The sequence below is a fragment of the Etheostoma spectabile genome, chromosome 20, assembly GCF_008692095.1.
Source record: "Etheostoma spectabile isolate EspeVRDwgs_2016 chromosome 20, UIUC_Espe_1.0, whole genome shotgun sequence".
NCBI lineage: Eukaryota > Metazoa > Chordata > Actinopteri > Perciformes > Percidae > Etheostoma > Etheostoma spectabile.
The window spans coordinates 5,992,215-6,014,854 of NC_045752.1; the positions used below are offsets into that span (position 1 = coordinate 5,992,215).

At 44.8% G+C, this 22,640-nt stretch overlaps 1 protein-coding gene across 8 annotated transcripts in view; it reads right to left on the reverse strand.

The window, feature by feature from the left end:
- Window positions 1-22,640, reverse strand: part of meis2a (Meis homeobox 2a) — a 79,966-nt gene that overhangs the window by 43,160 nt on the left and 14,166 nt on the right. For 7 of the 8 annotated variants that reach the window (XM_032500159.1, XM_032500160.1, XM_032500162.1 and 4 more), the window contains exon 8: window positions 3,375-3,520. In XM_032500159.1, the coding sequence (XP_032356050.1) occupies window positions 3,375-3,520 (146 nt within the window). The remainder of the gene's footprint in view (window positions 1-3,374; window positions 3,521-22,640) is intronic. The other variant, XM_032500161.1, reaches the window with a different exon arrangement.

A 22,640-nucleotide genomic window follows, 5' to 3' on the forward strand; every position in this document is an offset into this window, starting at 1 on the left:
AGAGAGAGAGAGAGAGAGAGAGGGATGATAGAAGGAGGGAGTGGAGAGACGGCCTGACCCTCTTCTGCCAGATAATACCAGCTGATCTGTCCTGCCGTTTGCCAATTACATATGAGGCATTTAAGGTTGCCAGCTCACGTGCTCTCTAGTGAATGTGCATATGGACTCAGTGTAAAAGACTTCAGAGTTATCGCAGCTTCTCCACAGAGTAATTGTGGAATCTTTACATATTTTGTAAGATCTCTATGGAACCAAAACTGTATTTTCCTCTCAGCTGGAATGTTGACATGGTAGGGTTGATGGTAACTTTCTATATGTGACGGTCAAGAAGACCATCTTGTTATTTCTCCCAAGAGAGTGTGAGGTCAGAGTGAAGCAAGGCAGGGTGGGAGGGGAGAGGGAGAGGGCAATTTTGTTATACTGAATCCAAAAGCCAACAGTTGTTACTATTGGCCTGTGTTGTTTTTCGGTGTGTGGGGGGGGGGTCCTGTTCTTTTGAGCTTTTCAGAAGATGTGACAATAGCTGGATGTTGAGAACATATGTAGAGAGACCCCTGCGGCTCATAGAAGAGGAGCTCCATGCTGGCCCCGCAGTTTGAGGAAAATACAAGGCCGCTCCTTTCACTCCTCACCCCTCAGTTAATGAATGCATGAATGGCAGAATGCCGCTATAGGCCATTCAGGGGCCAAAGTCCCTAAGAATTCACCCTTGCACAAACGCATCCAGCACTGGCAAATACATTTGCTTAACAAATTAAAAGAAAGGAGAATGGCTAATGTGTGTGTGTGTGTGTGTGTGTGTGTGTGTGTGTGTGTGTGTGAGAGAGAGAGAGAGAGAGAGGAGAGAGTGAGAGAGTTTATGGGTGGGAGAATTGGATTGTGAGAAGGGGGATAATTCAATTAGTCCTCTTCCTTAGTAGAGAAATGAAGGTAGGTTAAAAGGGAGGGATTATAATTTGTACAAGACTGGCCAGGGCTTTACACAAAAGAAACAAATAAAGATTGGAGAGAACATCTACAAGCAGAGGATGTGATAAAGGAGAGAGGGACAGAGGGCCTTGAAAGCTCTATCTGAATTAACCAGCTCTCTGAAAAATGTGCCTGTGCCCAACATTGGGATCCCCCCCCCCCACCCCCTTTCCTTTCCACTCTTTGAATTCAATTTTAAAACAATTCTAAAGAAAATTGTTGGCAACTCTTCCCAAAGCCCTGTATGTGACATTCTGTCTTTCTCTCAGCATCTGTTGCAGAAGGGAGCATTGAAGCTGTGTGAGGCTTTCACCAGGAACAATGCCAAATCATGGGGAAATATTTAGTCTTAACTCACATAGGGTGTATTTAAATTTCCCTTCAATAACACATTTTGCCTTTGTCATTTGTCCTTTTTCAACACAAACAAAGCATTTTACTCCAAAAACCAAATAATAATAAAAGTGTATCCCCCCTCCCACCCTCAGCATCTGATTAAAGCCTGGTCTGGACGGTTTGGTGAGAAGTCTCCAGTCAGGGAACGATGGAGCTGTGAACAGCTGTGAAGTCATTTTGATAATGATGAGAATAATAAGCATGCAGACTAGCGTGGTGGAGCCGCTAAGGCCTGCGAGGCTCAGGGCTTTGCTGTTGCAGCTTCACTGCTCCTGAATAGATAAAAGTGATTAAAGCACTCCTGATTATCCCTGACCAATATGTAATGGATTTACAGCCCTTTCAATTAGGCCGTATTTGCTGGCCACACATTACTTGGGTATTTGGTTAGGTAATCAGGGCAGAGGGGCTTTGGAAAGGGGGTGTGCACTGGTATGGGGGGGGGGTTACAGGGTGCACAGGGGTCTACCTGACCCTCTTAAATGTGTGTCATGAAGAGCAGGTGGAAACAACCAGGAAGTTAAAGAAATAGTTTTTTAACTGAGGTTTATGGTGGCAAGCCAAAACTGCTCATAGGGCTCAAAGACAAGTATCAATCAAAGACTAGACTGAAAACCAGAGGATTTAAATACAGACTACACTGCGAGAAGCTCAGGTGAGAGGAATGAAGTGATTAAGGCTGGAAAACAGGTGGTGTGCTGATTGGCTGAAAACAACTCTGGGAGCATGAGGGCAAACAAGGCTGATTGAGAGAAGGTGTGTAGATGGGAAAAGGAAGGAAACGCAGGACAGAAACACAGCAGGAAAAACACAGCAAACAGAAAACTTCAAACTCAGTCCAGTCTTCATAAGAAGTCTGAGGGCATCCGGACACAGAGACAGACTCTGACAATGTGTGGATGATCCATAAGGCCAAAGCTAAACTATGTCTCTTCTACTTTCTCTCTCTCTCTCTTTTCTTTTACTTCACCCTTCCCCCTACATTGTCCCTCCATCTCTGGGACAGGGAGCCACGTGCTCAGTGAGCAGCTTATGTGTCATGGCGTAGCCACCTCCTCCTGAAATCTGACCTGTGTAGCAAAATCAATACAGTCTGATGTTCTGATAATGTCCTGACATTAGTGGGGGGGGGGGGGGGGGGGGGGGGGACATGTGGTCCATTCCCTTATACATGACACACACAAACAGAAAAGTAGACTGTCACATACAGAAAACAGCTAAGCTAAGAGTATTCCGTCATTTTACGGGTTTGATTTACTGTGGCATTTGAATATTTAATCCAAGCCATGAAATAAATGAGCCAATGTCAGAGCTGTCTGACTGAACTGTGTGGCAAACAAACAATTTCCTCTCAATCTATGGAGGAGAAATATATTAACATGTGCCATCTCAATGTCAATCACAACCTAGAATGTCACCAAGTCAACTAGATTATAAAATGTGAAACTGATCAAGAGGTGAATAGATTAAGTGTTTCGCTCATTCCAATGAAAATACTGCATTTTTCAAAGACAAGTTACAGCCCAGGAAATTTGTACCCATAACATTATTACTCCTACACAAGAGTTACTGATCAGATTTCAAAAATCTGAGCACTCAATCTAAATCTTTACACACCTTGTTGCTCACAATCATCCCTCCAGTAACTACCACTCCTTCTGTTAATCTGCCCCAGAAAAAAACCAAAAAACATTCTCCTTCAGGCCAAACAAACAGTGCATCTCATATTTGAGTAAATGTGATGGATTGGCGGGCCGTCTCCCTCTTACTCAGAGTGTGCTGAGCAGAGTAAACAGTCCGAACTGATTAGATTGACCTGGTCACTGTGTCCTTCTGACAGGTGGCTGACAGGTGAGCATCGCAGCGCATCCGTCACTCAACAACTATGTGACAGGTGTGTATAAGTGTGTGAGTGTGTGTGTGTTTGTGTGTCTGTGTGTGTGTGTGTGTGTTTCTACCTGGGTTGCTTTCATACATGTGTATCGCCAAAAAGTAATGGCTGTGCTTACCGTGAGATGCTGGAACAACCACGCCCTCATGATGTTAGTGGCCACCTTGGGGAAAATGCCACGCTTTTTCTGCCTCTTCTTATCTTTGTCCGGATCATCATCATCCCCTGTGCCAGGCGATGCAACGCTATTGTCTAAGCCATCTCCTGGACGGAAACAAAACCTGGGGTTAAATAACATCCCACACAAAACCACTGACTCACAATACAATAAAAGAAATAGTACATATATATACGGATCTAAAAATTCTCAGAGCTGAAACAAAGTACAGACAGTCAAAGCTGAGTTTAAGGCTCATGAAAAATGGATAAATGGACAAATACCACAGATAGGAAGGAATTCAAAAGCACTGCACTGAGGCCTAGAGAATCGCCGCAGCAAAGCCAGTGTTGTAGTGTAGTAAAGATATGGAAGTAGGGGGATTTAGATGGCCTTAGAGGAAGGCCTGTACAGCGAGTGAGGGGTTTACACAGAGGCCAAGCAAAGTTGTTCTATACCCCAGAGCACGGGAGAGGGGAATAGAGGTTAATGACTCTAATGTTATGGTTGGACGCTGAAACGCTAGGTTCCCCATTCCAGTTCTGCAGCAGGAAGAGGAGGAAAGTAAAAAAAAAAAAAATGGAGCAAATAACAAAAAAAGGACAAGGAGCCTTCAAGTACAGTAGAGTCTCAGACTCATGCCATTAATTCAATTAAATTTGCATGCTTGACATAATGTAGAGCTTTTTTTTCATCTTTTGAAATGAGCCAAAGGGGACATGACAGAGTTATGCAGACATATACAGTACATTCATAAATTCATGTTACGTGCACAGGCACACACTCACATACAAACAAAACTCAAAGCAGTTGAGACGCATGAGTATTAAAGTAGGGATGTGATTTGGGGTGGTTTATTGTTGCACTTCGTTGCACATAATGGAGTCGTCTGCCTCCCCCACCCCAGCCCAAGCCCCGACTCTCTTAGTTCTCACTCCCTTCCCTCGCAGCCACCCCTCCCCATTCCGCCACAAGATTAGCATGACAGGCCAGCGGCGGCTTCGCCTGCATTAATGTCCGTCAGCGTTTGATTTCAAGAGGAAAACATGCACACAACCCAGGCACAATTTCTCCTTTAAATCGAAGTTTCCATCTTTGTCCTTTGCCTTTTTCTTGTTCCTCTTCCTCAGCATTAATTGTGCATTAGCAAAAATGATTTACTTTTAACAGTCATAGTTATTTTTTCTTGCCCCCGGGCACAAATGCCTTGAAAGCCTTCCTTGAGGGCATCTAAATTATGTATCTGAAAAACTCCTCCACTAAGGCAGAGAAGGACCCCGATGTTCTCAAAATTCAGACTCGCATGTCCTCCTGTTTTTGGGGAGGCGTCAATCACAACCACCTATACAAGCCTTAATCTCGCATAAATATTTGAACTAATAACATTAAAAAGGGGGAAAGAAAAAGGATCCGACTGGTAGCGTAATCAAATGCAAAATAAATGAAGAATACAAGGACAGCAGGGGCCCTCACTTCTGACTACTTTCCCCACTTTCTTTTTCCTCCCCCTTGATTTTCCCTCTCTTTTTTCTTCTCTCTGTCTTTCTTTTCTTTCTGTGCACAGTGTTTTCCTTCCACATCATTAGCGCAGAGCCACACGAAAGAGGAAAACAGAGAAGTGCCGACTTTGCGCTCCCTGTGTGAAGTTAAAGAAGCAACAGCCCCTCTGAAGGACATATGGGAACGGGGACACAGATTAGGGGTGTTGTAATTGTAGAATGGGCATTCATTAGTGGCAAATGCCGTAAATCCCAGGCTAAGTACGAATCCTTGTTCAGGAAAGCCTAAAACAATAAACTTTGGTCTGGCCATAGCCCTACCCATACTGTGAGGGGCTTCCTGAGAAATGCGACCCAGACGGAAGTCAAGTCTAACTCCCCAAGTTTGCTTCCAAACTTCAATAACAACAGCTAGTGAGCTGTGAATTTTAACCACCCTCCCCTTGTTGCTGTTCTTTTGAGCTTCACTGAATAATGTTGATACACAGTTTTGTTGTTTGTTTGTGTGCCGCTAGGTTTTGTGTTGATTTTTCGAGCTTGTCTCCAAATCCCTCTCCTGCTGTGAGCAGTCAGGCTCATCCAATGGAACCACACAGTGGCCAAAAGGCTGGCAGATTAATTTTATTGACGTTTCCATTTTCACTGCAATGCGATAGCCTCCCCCCTGGCCAGGGCCAGAGCGACCCGTGCGTATTTACAGACTGACCTGTCACTTCATTACCCAGCATGCTTGCTGCCTCCTGCCCTAGCCCGCAAGGGTGAAACCAGACTCCACAGCATTCAGCTCCCTCTCTCCCTCTCTCTTTCTCTCACGTGCACATGGATACTGTCATGTGTGCACAGAACATACATGTGGCATTCAAGCACAGATCTTGAATTCAGTTTCAAAAGTTGTTTTGAACTTATATATACATGCAGAAATATGTGTATTCAGAGAATATAGGAAAATCAAGTTTGAACAGTGAAAAAAAAAAGAAAGAAAGAAAGAAGAGAAACAAGAAGAAGCAGGGGGAAGAAAAGAAGGAGTAAAAAAAGAATAAAGAAGACCCAACTTGCACAACCTCATTACATCTAAAGGAGAGCTGGTGCTTTGCATCCACCCCCACTCCTTTCTTATGAGCGAGAGAAGGAACGCTGCAGGGCAAATTGTCCCAAACGCTAATGGCTTCTGACTGTTCCCTGGCAACTCTGCCATTCTAACCTGTGTGGATGTGCACTCTGGGAAAAAAATAGGGGGGAAAAAAAGTGCAGGGCAGAGCATGTGGAAGCGTCCCATCATCTGGCCATGTGACACAGATGGGGGTTGGCTATTAGGAGGCAGCCGAAAGGCCTAGGGGAGCCGAGGTGCTGGAGTGTAGCCCCAGGCACTTTTTGGAAAAGCAGCGCCCTTGGAGATGGAAAAAAGACAGCCCCCCTCCCTTCTCTCCCCAGTCTCTGTCTGTCTTCCCTCACTCTTTCCTCCTCTCTCCTTCTCCCTCACCCATTCCATTAATATCTTGACCTAAAGTGTTTGCAATGAAAGTTTGTGCTTGTTTTAATACGCACAGAAGCCGAGAAGGTGTAATCAGGCGAGATGGAAGACAATGACCAGACGCAATGAGGGCAAGGGAGTGAATGAAAACACAAGCAAACAAACAAGCACCAAGTCCAAGAGCACATTACGCTCACATACATTCCCTCTCTCATCACCAGTGGGTGGTTATTAAAAATGCATTCAGATATATCTCCCTGTGAGTAAATTGGTCTCAGGGCTGAGCTCATTAACGGCTTGGGAAAGGACTGTAAACATACTGCAACTCTTGCTTATCGAATGTTGGCACATTCAGGGTCGCTTCAGGATTTCTTGCACAAAGAACTGGATAAGCACAAAGTGTCCTACAGTGTCTGCTGAGAGTAAGAGGGTGTCCTAATGACTCTAGAGATCATGCTTCATGTCTAGGAGGCACCCTGCCCCTCAGGGAGCCACTAACGTCTAGTCAGCCCTGGAAGCATTATGGAAATGGCCGTGAGTAACACGTATTTCGACACTATCAGTACGCCGTCCCTTTGCTGCTCTACCATTCCGATATACCAATGCATGTATGAATAATGGCTTGTCAATAGTTTGTGGCTTGTCAACATTCAAACCCAGTCTTGTTTAGTTATCAAATAACACTCCAGACTTATTGGTCCCTGTACTTTATAAACACCTACTGAAAAAGCCTCTAGACAAGCTTTAGATGTTGTCTGTGTATTATTCTAAAGGCTGTGCAGTGATTTTGCACTGGGAGGCCCCGGCATTTGTTTCAGGGTAATGAAGCAAGAGTGTAGAGGCAGTGGCTTATGGAAGCTGTGGTTAAAGTGACTAATTACAACAGACCCCCCACACCCCCTGTCAGCTCAAACTAGTCAGGCATGTTCACCCTAGCTCACCCAAATGAGGAGTAAAGAGAAACTCATGAGGAGAAGGAAAGAGGTGAAGACGGAGAACAGGAGCTATGAGGCTTGTTGTAGCAGGAGCTGCTTTGGCCTTCTCCACCTTAGCACACCACAGTGATCCTCCAACCCTCCCTCCAACACCCTCCTATTACACCACCTCTAGCCCTGCAGGCTTGGCCACGGAGAATGAAGAGAAAAGAAGAGGGGGATTTAGAGCCTCCCTTTTCCCTCTTTTTTTCCTCAACTTTTCAGCCAACATAAGCGGCGTTTAGCACATTCAGTCCCCCAAATGGCAGCAAATGAGAGAAGCAGTGGGGGCTCCTCTTTTGTCCGTCTGGTTACCCCTTTTATTTACTCTGGATTTACGAAGGGGTCTTTGCCGGCTCTGGGACCACATGCTCTTGACACACACACAATCTCTCACATACACACAAACGCGTAGAGGCTCTATTCACACTAGTGGAATGGCCAGCTCCCTCTGTTGCACTGTGCCGATGGGGCTTGCAGGTCTTCTGGCTATAAGCGCATGCTAGCAATATGCTTAGCACTTACATAACATACAGAGTGCTAACGAGTAGAACATAATCCCTTTAATGATAAAACACACACTTGAGCATTCAATTTCTAACAGTAAGTGACCCATCAGTGTGTTTGTGTGTGTCCTTGTGTGACCACACACCATATGGCTTACTGCGCTCATTCAGATCCATACAGTAGATGAGGGCTCTAAACAGAACTGTTTTAGTGTGGCTGCACCACTACAGCCAGTGTTTTACGCTGATTATTTCCTGATCTGTGCTTAAACAAGCAGCAGCCCCTTGCACTGGACCATAAAACAACAGCTTAGTAAACAGCAAGCATGCTGACAAATTGGTAGCGCTCAGGCCGGAGTCATTAACAGCCCTAAAACCTGTCAGAGCAATTACAACAAACTCTCTCCTTCAGCAAGTCTCCCTGCCAAACTCACATGTCACTACCCGCCTCCTCTTTACCACCCCCTGTTACCACCAGGACACCGGCTAAAGGTGAAAGAGAGAGGACTCCCACATTTTCCTCCAATAGCCATGACACCCGGGAGAAATGAGGACAAACCTCCATCTCAAACACAGCTGTATCTGCATCCTGAGTGCAACGACTGAGTGGTTCCTTTTGCATGAGAACTAATGTGTAGTTGTCTCCCCCCCAAAAACACATCATTAAGTGTTCCCTTAAATGAAGTGGAATAAGAGCTTCTAATTAGATGTTTTTTTTCTATGTGTGGGGAAGCGAGGCAGTCAGGCAGTAAGAAAGGCAGGGAGGGAAGGAAGGAGGGAGGTGGTGGGGGGTAGTTGCTCAACAACTCCTGTACCTCCCTCCCTTCTCCGCCCCTTCTCTAAGCCCCCTAACCCTGCCATCAGGCAGATATCTCTCTGTCATCCCTGGAATGCTGGAGATAACTATCGCCTCTGTACCGATACAAGGCCTCTCTCCTCTCACAGGCACAGTGTTGACCCCACTGTGCACATCCCTACCATAGAGGGCGAGGTTGAAGTGGGGGGAGCAGAAAGAAAGAGAGGGGAGGGGTGAGGGTTGGAGGTAAAACTTGTTTTTAACAGCCAGTTAGGCTATTTTACCTTTTAATCCAAAGGCTGGAGCAAAGCCACCCTCCCCTTTCAGCTTCTCCCCTGGAGCCAAAGAAGAGTAGTTCATCCAGAAGGGAGAGGGAGTAAGGGGGGGGGGGACTGCCTGGTTACTGCAGGCTGCCTGGTTACTGCCTTTTCTCCAGAGTCACTGCCTAGAACTCTCTTGATATTTTCATAAGAGTGTCATCCTAAAGTTTAACACTGGGTGCACAGAGTTCATCATCATTCAACGCTTTTTACTAAATTAATTATTGGTGTAATTAACCTTCTACCTGCAACAATCTTTTTACTTCATCATAAATTGGGACTGGGGTTGCATAATGATTGTTTATACCTCCTGGGATCTTGGTTGTTTTGTTCTATACTTATAAATGTGTATATAAACAGACAAAAAAGTGCTACTTTTTACACAGATGTGGAGTATGTATAACAGAATGCATGTCAGCTGAGACAAGGCTCTTTCTCCGAGGAGGAAAAAGACCCAAAGAAAAGAGATGGAATAAAGATGTATAAAAGAAAGGAGGCAGGCTGTTGCAGATGTCAGGACCCAATTTGCATGAATGGCAAAGGGCTAAATTGCAGGGGTTGGAGGAGCTACCCTCCACCCCTTCACCCCGCTCTTTTTGGGGGAACTAAAAGGGAGCTGTGATGCCCATGACTGCTCCTCACTCAGCAGACAGGGATCAGTGGCTAATGAAGGGCTTTGGGTCTCCACCAGACATTTCACACTCTCTGTCCCCCTGACAACTCCACCCTGCTTCCCTCTGCACTCCAACACTACCACTGCTCTTCTTAAATTCCAAATCAAATGGGGCTAATTGGTCTCACAGGTAATCACGGTTCATACCTTGTTTCTTAATAAACAAATGTACAAACCTGCCAATGGACCTGTCCAAATCGTGTTTCTGTCTACCCAGACTTTGTCCTTCTTTTATCCATTCCTTAATATGGTACAATTGAGCTATTCTTGATCTTTGTGGTTAAAATTGCACATATTGATGCTACTCCCTCTATAATTTACAAGTGTGGCAAAACAGGGCTGGGTGCCCACAGAGAAGCATACCCAAAAATCCTAAGGTTGAATGCTGCATTAAATATTAAAGAATAGGTATTTCCCAAAAGCAAGCGGGGCTATGTTGAATTGAAACAAGCATGATCATTAGTAAAATAAGCTGCTTCCACACTTTTTACTTTGTAAAAATGACTAGGTTGCTCTACTTTGGAATGATAATGTAGCGAAAGCAGGGAATAAAAGAGACTAGACAGAGCAAAAGAAAACAAAGAGATGGAGAGCGTGCACATGCATCATATGGATCCATCTGCTAGTGAAGAAAGAAAATGGCTTTACAATCCCGCTAGGAACTATTGCAAATCAAAGTGTTCTACCTAAACCACCAGAAAGCAGCTGTGCGCTGGTTGCCAGTTTTAACATAGTGTGGTTTTGTGATTCAGAACAGCTTACACTGTTTGAGGCAATGTATGACAACAGCATCAGCAGTGATTCTCTACCCTCAATTACAATTCAAAACCAAACAAACCAACTCTCTGTTTTCATACTGAGAGAGTAGAACAACTTGGATTTAATGCAGACATCTTTGCCACACCTGATGGACAGTGGCATCAAAGTAGAGTTTAGCAGGGATGGGGGTTTCTACACAGAGCTGGGGGGTTGGTAGAGTAAATGGATTAAAAGGTTTATAAATCAACAAGTCAACCATCAGATTGTAGCCTCTGCTCAGCAGCCCTCTCATCAGCCAAAATGCCATGAAGTTTTTTTCTCTCCCCGCGCTCTTTTTTCACACAAATGTCCTGGAGGCAGGGAACAAAGCAAGCAGAACTGATTACTGCGCTGCTGCCCTGCTCCACCAGTCTAAACTCTGTTTGGCTTCCTAATGAGCTCACTAAAAACCCAATTCATCACCCATAACCCCTTTTCAACCTGCCTTAAAATCCCCCAATATGGGGGAGTCAAGGACAGTCCGTTGACAAGCTTTGGGCTGGGGTCAAGGGCTGTGAAGGGTGGATGGCAGTGGTCGTTGCAATAGCACGGCCAAGGTTATTGTGGCACACAGGATACTTCCTATGTGGCTTGTTTGTCCCCCAGTGTCTAAATGACTTCATTGTACACCGTTCATTTCCTTCCAACCAATCTTCTCCTTTGATTGTCACACTCTATTGAGTTTATACACAAAAAAATTATATTTATTTTCACCATTTGAGCATTGTGTGTTGTTATTTTACGCCCTACACCAACCTCACCCATCTCTTATGCCCCCCCTCTTTGCATAACACCAGCGGTGTCCCAGCCTGAGCAGAGGAATGTCCGGCTTGATGGCTACAGCAGCGGGAATGTCCCGTTCCAGTCAGCATTCGCACCAGAGATTTCAAGTTTAATACCCGCAAAGACAGGAATTTGGTGGGAAGGGAATGTAATGGGATGGGGGGAGGCGGGGGGAAGAAGAATACAGTTGGTCTATTAAGGATGGGGCAAGGGAAGAGGGAAAAATGTGCAAAACAGAGAGAATATTGTAGGTAGATGACAAACAGCTGAGAAGGTAGACCATAGAATGAAAAAAAGAAAGGAAGGAAAATATCTTGGTGAGGATTTAGAGGATAGGAACGAGGTAGGGGTTAGGAACTGGGTGTTGGTTGGAAGGGGGGGACAAAAACAGAGAGGTGGAGGTGGAGGACAACTCCCACAGTTCCTCATTACATGGAGCTAAAATGATCCTCCTGACACCTGAGCTGTAACCAAGAGATTACAGCATTGATGAAACCTTGGTTTAAAATGCAGCTGTTTTATTCTGCTTTGGTAATTAATTCTTTTTCCGATAGAGTATTGATTAAGCGTAGCCCCTGATAAAGTTCAAACTGAGAGAGATCCCTCTGGGGCTTTGGCTTGGCCTGCTCTGGAGAGTCAATGAAAACTTCCTCCCTCCACCTGCATCGCTCTCTCTCTCTCTCTCTCTCTCTCTCTCTCTCTCTCTCTCTCTGTATCAGCACAGTTTACCTCATGAATTAGTCAGATCTATGAGGAGTGAGGATCTAGCTGATACTTGCTTTGTCTGCCCTCTTGCTGATACAATTTTCTCTTATTTTTTATACCATCCCACCAACACAAATGCAGACGTCCTTATTGAATCCATGTAACACAACTCACCAAAACAATAATTTTTGGAGTGTTTTTTTTCTGGAATACTGACTGAGATACTAAATGTAATCTTGGCTACAGCTCTTTTACCTAGTAGCTGATTCCTTTGCTTCCTTCTCCCCCCTCCCTCACTCTCATTCTCACCCTAACAGGGAATCATGGCATACACAAGGAGAGCGTCTCCTTTCACAAAACTACTCTTTCATTCTTTTTATCGCTGCGTTTTTCCATACAGCTGTGAGTGAGAGTCTGATCAACAGAGGGTAGAGCGGGTCTCTCCGGGGAGCCAACTAGCAGAGAAATCAGATACAGCTTTACAAGAGAGTCAGACGCTCATGTCTTGTCAAGACCCCTCACCTACCGGCTCCTTTACAAGTCAATAACCAGGGCCCTGTGTCCTCCACTGGGCCATGGCACACATTCACATCTTTCTATAGGAAGCAGAGGTGGTGGGGAGCACACCGCTCTGGATTCCATGGTGTAACCCTTAATGCTATGAACATGTTCCTAACACATAAGGAAATATGTTTCCTCATCCTAGCCATAGTGGGACACAACATTTATCCCCAATATACAACATGGACATATCTGTAATACATTGTGACAAATAATTGTTGACCACACGAGGACAGACGAGCCAGGTAAAAGCCTTTTTCAATATTAGGAACTAATGAAAGAGTGAATGAATTATGAAGGGAGGAGGAAAAAATTATATAATTAGAAGGTGGAAGTAGTGCTTAATACATTTACTCGAGACTATTTCCTTTTGTTAATGGGGCCGCAGCATGCAGAGAGAGGGTTTTGACGAGGCTGGTATTGACTGTCTGCCCTGCTCCTTAAGGTAAAGCGAGCAGGTCATTTCATTAAGGCCCAATTCCATGGCACTAATTTTGATTTTAGGGGCTTGACAGCTGTTGGCAGTGGAAATTGCTATGGCAGGAAATGTGAGAGAACAGCCTATTACTGCTGCGAAAAAAAATACAAATTGTAAAGCCTTGGTTCAAATTATCCTATTCTGCCTCGCTGACCGTACAACTTTTGTCTTTTGTCATTTTCCTACACTTCACCTTTTGATTGGATGCATGACAAGAAAAAGTAAAAACTCACGGCAATTTATTTTGGAATAAGGGCACAATTTGAGAAATGCAAAGTATCAAATGCATGTAATTATACACGTGCCTACTGCTGTACTGGTGTTGCATCGGACTACATTGTTTCAGAGGTGTTTCAAATAGTGAATCCATCTCATTTACATATTATGGAGGAACAAACATATTAGAAACAGTTTACAATAACCATAAACGACAGCCTCAGAAATGACCACAGATTTGAATCAACCCCTCTCTAACACAGCAATTGATGGTTCAATAGTTTTACAAAGGTACAGAAGGGTTGCATTACAATATAGTGTTTTTTGTTTTTTTTGTTTGCTACTCAATGCATTTCATGTGTTTGTTTTTCATTTCCTAAATGCAATATCACCAATACTCCCTTATATAAAATGGTCACTGCAGGCTGGTCTGATAGTGAGATGATCCTGACACACAATGTGAGCTCCTAATCGCCTCGCCTTGCAAGTTACTATGCAGCATTAAAGTTCCAGAAGAAAGAAAAAAATCTATTCCTCTGATGCTATTAATTAGCAGTGTTCTATAGCTCTCAGCTTTTTGAAGCTCTCCATCTCCTTTTGTTTCACTCTCTCTTTTCTTTTTTTTGTGCGGCCTTCGTTATTGACTTTTCAATTTTCCCCTCACATCCAACCCCTGCACTAGCTGTAGCACCAGAGCTTCTGCAGCGGTGCCCAGCCCAACAATACCCCCAAGCTCACTTTCCGAGACGCTGGCTGGGGAGCCCGGAGAGCTGGGCCAGCCCTACAGCTCCCACCAGCCCACCACTCACTCCCCACGAGACCAAAATCAAAGAGAGAGGCCCTTAAAATATAACCATGGGTATAATGAGGGTGCTCCGAAGAACAATAAGCATATACACCAAAGGAGAAAGGAGAGTAGGAGTACAAAAGAAAGAGAGAGAAAAGTATAGGAATGTTGGCCTGAAAGTGTTCTAGAGTGCACAACAGAGGGTAGATGAGGAAAAAAGCAGAATGATACTGTGCTTTGGGAGAAAGGGCAAAGGGCCACAGCCAGTGGTGATGGTAGCCTGGGCCACGCATCTATCCGACCACGTATCTGAACCCAAAACAACAAGGGGGTCTGCCGCATGCCTCTGGAGCCGAAGGGAGCCAAAGGGAGCACGACTAATTTCTGCACAACAATAGGCCTGGATGGGCGCCCACACAATGGCAGGTGCTTTGAATAGCAGCAGGGCCCTTACAGCAGGGATCTTCTCCTCTCTTACTCAGAGGGCTTGGGTCTGGCTTGTGTAACCTTTCATTTTCAACTGGGCTTCCTTTTGACTCATAAAGGATGAAAATGAGCTCATGGGGTGGGAGGGGGGGAGCAAAGGAGTAAGAGACAGCCAGGCCTGTGAGGCACAATTCACATCAAGTCTGTCTGTTTTCTGTGTATTTTATCTGCCTTTCTCTCCCTCCTTTCCTCTACTGTTTTTTTTTCTTTTCTCTTTCTCTTGACAATATCACATTCGCTCTCTTTTGCTCGTTTCACTTTAACTACCCCCCCCCCAAAAAAATCTCGTTTTTTTTCCATCGACTGTTGGTGTGTTGCGTTGTTATTTTCTGTAGCGGTTGTGTTTGTTGTGCTGCTGGGCTGTCCTGTAGGCCATGATGCAATGGTAAAAGCAGTTTTCCCCCCACCTTAAGAGCATTCTTTCCGGGGTCACAAGGTCAGGCTTCACAGATGTCTCCTGCAGACACTCAGTTGTCTAAGGACTGCATCCCTGGGAGTAAGCATTCGTACTAAACAATGCAGGCCCTCCCCTCACTTTGGAAAATGTTAAATGTTTTTTCTTTTTCTGTCTCCCTTTTTTTCAAACTCTCTGTTTTCATTGTTTTATTTTTGAATGAAGCTATGGAATGAGTGCAATTTTTCCAAGGTGGAGGTTTTTGTGTTTAGATAATGAAAGCAAGCTCTGGTTATCACAAGATAGTGGTGTTTTCTGGCTGCTTTCATTCTTTTGAACACTCCCGGTCTCCCTAAGTTTCCTGCAATTGTTCTAATGGGGCCTTAGTCATCCTTGCCTGATGGCGGAGGGAAAGATGCTTTTAAAGGTCTTTTTCTTTTCTCAGTGTGTGTTGCCAGGAGAAAAAAATGAAAACATGTAGTAACTGTCCTGAAATTCACACTGAGAGATAGATACAAGAAGCCCTTGAGTAAGCAGGGCAGAAGTCAAACAAAGAGCGACCCTAAATGAACAGAAAACCAATATCTGAACTAGAACATCTCTGTGCAACCTCAATCTCAGCAAAAAAAAATGTATAGAAGAGAATTCCTGTGCCAAATGGCTTTCATTAAAAAGAAATCAGCTTCTGCTCTTTTAGGGGGCGGAGCGTGACACTGGTAAAAGAGAGGAGGTTGCAGCATTTAACATGCTAGTTCTGCCTCAGAACATGGAAAAGTGTGTAATTGGAACAACGTTTTAAAAATCCAGGCAATGAGCTATCCCTGAATATCTCACTCCTTTTCATCTCGCCTTTCCCTTGTTCCTTTTTCTCCTCCTTCGTTTGATATGTTTTTGCTTCCCCCTCCAAACATCTTCCCTGTATTCTGCAAATTGATAACCCTCTAAATGAATTACAGTAAATGCATAATGAAGGTTTTCCCAGCTTCAGCCCTGCAGCCAGCCAGGATGGAGCATCTCGTTTGGCATGTTTGATTCGTTTTGTTGCGCATTTAGCCCCAGTGTTCCTTCAGAGTGTTCAATGCTTGGGGCATGTAAATAAGAAATTATCCTTGCTGACTAACATGGCTAATACCTCCTTTGGGGTAATCAAAAATTATTAGACGCTTGCTTCCAATAAACATTAGGGCTCATGGCACTAACTACTGTCAAATCACTCACCTCCGCCTGCTCCCAATAGCCATAAAATGGGTGAACAAAAGTGATCAGGTGTGAAAAAAGCACTCTGGCTACGTGGAAACTGGGAGACAGTGGGACTGCTATTATGCTTAAAAAAGCAGCCCTTGGCTTTAAGAGTCATTAAAGCATGTACTAGAGTCGGAATCATACTAGAAAATGAGCTTATCTTGCATAATGCCCTCTACAGCTTTGCATAAACGTAAAAGATGTGCGCGTGAAAATCAGCAGCAGAGACTAAGAACTTGGATTGTAACACACCTCCTTTATCATCCTCCCACTCTCTTGGACGGTGGCAGCATGGTTAAAGCACTACCTGTAGGGTATAGCTGCTCTGCTCAGTTCCAAATATGCTTCGGTGTGTAAACCCTGGTTTACACAAGAGAAAACCACACAGCAAGTGAACAAGCTATAGCTGGCCTTGCTAAGCCACTCTACTCAACCGCTTGCTGTCTTTTGGGAGGGACCTTTGCTGTGATGTGGGGTTTGGATATTAGGGGGAGGAGAATTGGGAGGGTGGGGGTGGTGGAGGAGATTAAAGAGCCAAGGGAGGCAGAAGAAAAGAAAGAAAGTAAAAGAGCACAAGCCCCATTGGTCAAACACAAAGGGGAAGAGAGGGAAAGGACATTTGAAGTCAGGGTTAAACTCCAAATAAGCACACCTTAAACGGGCCTGTGTAAGCTGGCAGTCAGGGTTTTTGGAGTTTCCCTGCAGGTGTGCCTTTGACAGACTTGGCCTCTATAACCTCTCTCTGATCTAGAATGGGGCCCGGGGCTGGACACAGAAGAATCCGGTGGCATCTTGCTGCCTCTGCTTCCCATTCTATGTCTATTACATTCACACGCATGCTTACACTCTGTAAACACACACACACACACACACACACACACAGATACACACACAGACACACAGACACAGACACAGACACACACACACACACAAGGGTAAACAAATCTGGTGAGGACTAGAGCAATTGGATTATCACCTCTTAAGGGTGACTTCTTGGCTGACCCCCTTCAGGCTAGGCCACTGAAACAAGACAGAAAATTTCCTGGGAAAACACTCTCCCTTTAAAGAACTGAAGCACTGTCATCCTTGTGAAAATACAGCGGCGGCAGCATTAATGGACGTGGAAATGCCCCTTGGGGGCACACGCTCAAATCCCTTTTAGCCATATTACATCAGACCTCTGTGCACTCTTCCTCATCACCACATGCACTGGAGTAATCAGCCAAGGAACATGGGTGTGTAAACCCAATGTCTGATGAACTGATACAACAGCACTGGACTCTGTCTTTGTTTTTGGCCCAAGCCTTTGGGTAAAAGGGAGAAAAAGTCCCTTTCCTCCTTTTACTGTAGTTCAATCATGATTACTTCCCTGCAACACCTTTTCCTTTCTGCTTTTTAATTATGATCAACTCACTCCCAGATAAACTTAATCTCCTCAGAAAAAGAGAAGGAAAGAAAGAAAGAAAAAAAATGTCTCCCCCAAGCTTTCCCTTAATGGCGCAAAACAGACAGACATTCTCCTCAACTGCTGTCAGAATAATCTGGGTAATTTTTTCCCTATGTTCTCCAAACATTAGTTTGCACATTAGGCTGACCCAGTTAATGCACCTTTCCTGCTGTGTAGGACCCAGTTCCTGGCCAAGCTAGGCCAGGCTGGGTTAGGCCAGGTCGCGCCGGGGGCCTGTTCGTAATTATGGACCTGAGGGACCAGGCCCCAACCAGAGCAAAGGGAGAACAAGAGGAGTGGAAATAAGGAGATGATAAGAGGAAGAGCGGGAAAGAGAAAAAAATGTGAGCTGCAGTGTGGATGGAGTGGTGGTGATGTTGTGGGTAGAGGACTATGTTACTGGAAGTGGAGCTGACTCTACTGGCAGCCCTCATCCTTTTACAGTTCCTTGCTTTCGCTGTTTTCTAGTGTGTTTTTTTCTCTCATGATCTATAGACTCTAAGAACGTAACACAGGGTCAGGAGAAACACAGAGAGACATAAAAAAGGAAGAGAGAACGGAAGGGAGGAAGGAAGGAGGGAGCTGAGGGAGCTGATCATTCTCTTTAATCACATTTTGGATGAGGGCCAGGTAGTCTGCGGTACTGAGAGCGAGACTGAGAGGGGTGAGGAGTGTGAGGGAGACGGTGAGAGAGAGAGGGGTGGGGGAGAAAGAGAGGTAGAGAGAGCTGAAGGAATAAATGGAAGGAGAGGGTGAGAGAGGATGAGAAAGGGACTTATGTAGAGAGGGAGTGCAGGGATGAGCCTGAGAGCAGAGCCCCTTGAAACAGCTTGAAGTGCAGCAGCGCTTAAGCAAGAGTGCACATATGCCCACACATATTATGTCTATGTGTGTGTATGCAGGGGAGAGTGACAGCCGTTCCCGTAAATGCCCGTGAATGCTGAATCCAGCAAGAATCTGGTATTAGAGCAGAGGCAGGGAAAGATCCATTTTAAAACTATGTGCATTAACTATACTTTCCCCCATAGATTAAGCACTCCACATGAATAATTTAGCCTCTCTTATGCTAATGGGATCATGAAAGTATCCCCTCCGTACCGTGTTTTCTCCCCCTCCACAGCAACTCTTCTCGGCTTTCAACAATGGCCCTGCCCCTTCCCAACAAACCATCAGACAGTCCTACTGTACTGTTTTCACAACAGACACCTGACTGATGGGGCTGACATGTAGTGACAAGGCTAAAACGGCACACAGTAGCGTGTTGAGAAACGCTGTGGCATTGTTATCCTCATTAAGCAGGTACAGTTTATCTTTAAGTGCAGTTCACTTGCTGATGCACTGATGGCAAGATCTTGCAAGTTATAGGTTGAATGGCTGCACTTGGTGTAATGTTTATGTGATCGTTGTTGCCATTGAGCTGGTTTTGTAAGTGTCTACCGAGGGCAGACTACTCTGCTTACACTTTCTGCTTCACTGTGGTTTTCTGTGTTTTCTATTGAGAGGGGAAGTAGACATATCCTGTGTGTTTTTGTCTTTCTTTGGCCTTTTTTTTGTTCAGCCGTTGCCATCACGCACTAAAATATACCAAGGCACACATTTACAACACATACACACCCTTGTTGCTTTAGCATTGTGTTGTGGTGAGGTGGGGGGCACTGTGTAAAAATTATCAGTGCTCAAACAGCTGGGAGTGAGAGCCATGAAACAGCAGGGCTTGGGTCTGCTTTATTGTTTATCTGTTGTTTATGGGCCAGTGTTCAGCTTTAATTACTACACTAAATTAAACTCTAACAGGCACTTAGAGAGAACCAGCTAACACACGCACATGCATGCACCCACACACACTACATATATATTTTCTATACACAGACACATCTCGCTGATCACTCCAGAGTTAGAGTATAGGCTACTAAAACGCAACAAGGCTTCCATCTTGTGTTTGCCATAGACTCTGCTGATCTTTTATGTTGTGGTTACATTTTTTTCTTTCTTTCTCTTCTCTCATTTTTGAGTCTTCTTGAGCCCTAAGTGTAGCTGTCAAAAAAATTAAAAATAAAGCGAAGCCAAAGGTCTGGAAAATGCCACTTTCAACAGGCCTCGTTCATGCTGGGAGTCTCTGGGCGGACACGGAGAGTCGTGTCCCCACCATGAATGACCCCCCTCCAGTGAGCTCAACCACAAAGACCTTGCTGAGTGGGGCCCCTGGCCAGGACCGAGGGAGCTCACCACACTCCCCACGCATACACACACACACACACACCAATGTACCACAATACCATCAAGCGCAGCATGCTCCCTTGGAGCCAAACACTCAAGCTCTCCCTCTCTTCCTCCCTTTCTCTCCATCTCTGCCTCTCTCCATCTCTCTGGGGAGTCTGTCTATCCGCAGAGCGTGGGGATTGTTCAATTGCTGAGAAAATGTACAAAATGCTTTCTCCTCTCTTCCGTTGAGCCTATTCCATCTACAGTAGAATTGTACAGAAAGCCTCTTTGCTCACCACTCAAGATGTCAACGTGGATTTCGGTCTTCATGCATAGCTAATAATTACAAGTGTGGACTGGAGCTAAGGCATGCGCACACACACTCAGACACACACATACAGCAAGAGGGGAAAACATTACATACCATGCTGAATCAGTGTTGGGGATTTACAGTTCATGACTGAGTGCATTTGACTCTACTGTGTTTGGTGTGGGCAAAGTATTTCATCACACTTTGGGTGTATTACGGACACCTGCTTGGAAACAAGTGCTATCTTAAGGCACGCACATTCATCAAGTTTAACTCCCTGCAACTGATGTCTCTGATGTTTCTAGATAAGCTTGGAGGAGTTCCAAAGGACTGTTAATCAAAATGATATGCGAGCAGAGGCAATGAAGTTATTGTGTGTTACCTTCTGAACCATCTCCCGTCAACCGCGGATATTTGTTTATCTAGCTAGAACATAGGGAGTCACTCTCTAAGAGTCAGTAAGTGAGAGTGCAGAATTTGCCCTGAGGGTAATAATTCTTTTTTTTTTGGGAGGGGGAGAAAAGAAGATTACAGATCTGAGTATTGTACTGAAAACTTTCTCGTAGGTGTCTGAACCTTAACTGGCAATCTTTACTCACAGCTATGAGCATGCTTTACCTTGGTTTACTACATGTTTGTGCACTTGTGAAACAGTTTTTTGGCATAGGTTTAGAAAAATGTTTAAAGCTGAGATACAAGCCAGAGATTGCGGAAGTTAATTCTGCTCACAGGGACCATCCTGAGTCCTGTATGCACTGTGTACAGTACTAGAAAAAAAATGTATGCGAGTGATACTGATCTTTTTTCTTCTGTACACCCCAAAGGTAAGGACAGAAACAAGTTCAAGCTTTTCTTTTTTCTTTTACTCTTGAAACCAGTTGGATCTGGTCACTGGGAGACATGCTTTGCCATTTTTAGGAGAAATGGAGCGGAGTCACATTTTAAACACAGGGACGCTTCTGGATTAATTTTTGAGGTAAATGTTCAAGCCAAAGGCACACATACAACACACCTTTCGAGATGGGAGATGGCAAAAGAGAGTTGATGTTTTTCTTGGCAGCTGAAACACAAAAAGCTCCGTGGGTCTCACGCACTCTTTCTCCCTCTCATCCTCTCTCTCTCACTCACTCCCATCTTATTCTGTCTTCTTCAACTGATCCACATCGTCACCCCTTTTAACAGGGGCCAAGCTGTTAAAGACCCCATAACCGAAGTGAAGCACACATTTCACATTTTCTCTGTGAACACAAAAGTGTGGACTACAGATTTTATGTGGAAATGTATTGAGATCGGAGGCAAGTTCATGCGTGGAGTGGAGTGGAGGAGGGGGAAAAGGTGGAGAGGTTGGGGAGGGAAGGCTCTGTCAGAATAGAAGGGCCAGAATCGGGAGTCAGCGAGCGCTTCAAGCGTTAACGTAATTGCAAGAATGTGAAAAATGAGGCGGCGGGGCTCCCGAGCGAAGCGAAAGGTCAGAGCATGCCTCACACAAAACAACTGGCTGTAGGACGGCCTCATTAGACCATTAAATCAGCTGCCCTCTCTCTCTCTTTTTTCTCTTTCCCCTTTTTTCTCACTCTGCATACTTTTTCACCTTCTCTACTCTTTCACCTCTGCACTTCAATGTCTCTCGCTTTGCCTTCTTTTAAATCTCTGCGTCTGCTCTATGCTGCTTACTTTGTTTTAACCATGAAAGATCGAGCATTTAGCACTCTTCAGTATAGGTCAGACTCTGGCCCTGATCTAGTCCAGGCCTACCTTGGCCTAGTGCGTGGTGCTGTACCGTAATTGTCTTTGGCCCATATTGATCTGCTGTTACTGGATACGGTGGGGAGAGGAGTCGATAAGTGCTCTGTGGATTACAGGTCACTTGTACTTATGTGTATAAGATAATCAATAGGCAGTGCACTTCTTTCTCTCATCCCCCTCCTCTCTCTCTGTTGTTCCTGCAGTCTTCATCTCCCATGCTACTTGCAATTGCAACAATGACTGCAAAAACTCCACCTATGCTCTGGCTTCTGACCTTAAATCTTACAGTGTTTTTAAGTCATATTATTACTTCCATATCAAAAAATCCAACGCCTAATTTGCTAATTTCTCTCTCTCTTCTTCTCTTCCTGCTACAGTTCCTTAGCTTTGCTCATCATGTAGGGGGTAACCAAAAGGAGAATAACTTCATTATCCCCATCAGGATCAATTAATTGTCGTATTATCATACCCCATTCCTTCATTATGCTTACACTGTCAAACAGACACATCCTGTTGGCCTAGCTATGATCATCTAGCCTGACAACAGCCTGTGATCCAACTAGTCCTGATGCAGCTAACCACAGAGGTCTGCTGCGGCCCTCAGTTTGTGGTCATTAATGGTTCAACTGCTGCTTCTGTCTGAAGAGGAGAAGATGATTTAAACGACCCCACCACAGACACTCACCCCATCGATACATTTGATCGCTTATCGGCAAAACGATAGCCTTGAATGGGACACGGCAAGCGCCCTCACTCACTGTGAGTGATCTGCTGAGCACGTTTGTGTGTGTGTATGTAGACGGTGTGATGAAATTTCATGCAAAACCGTGGAC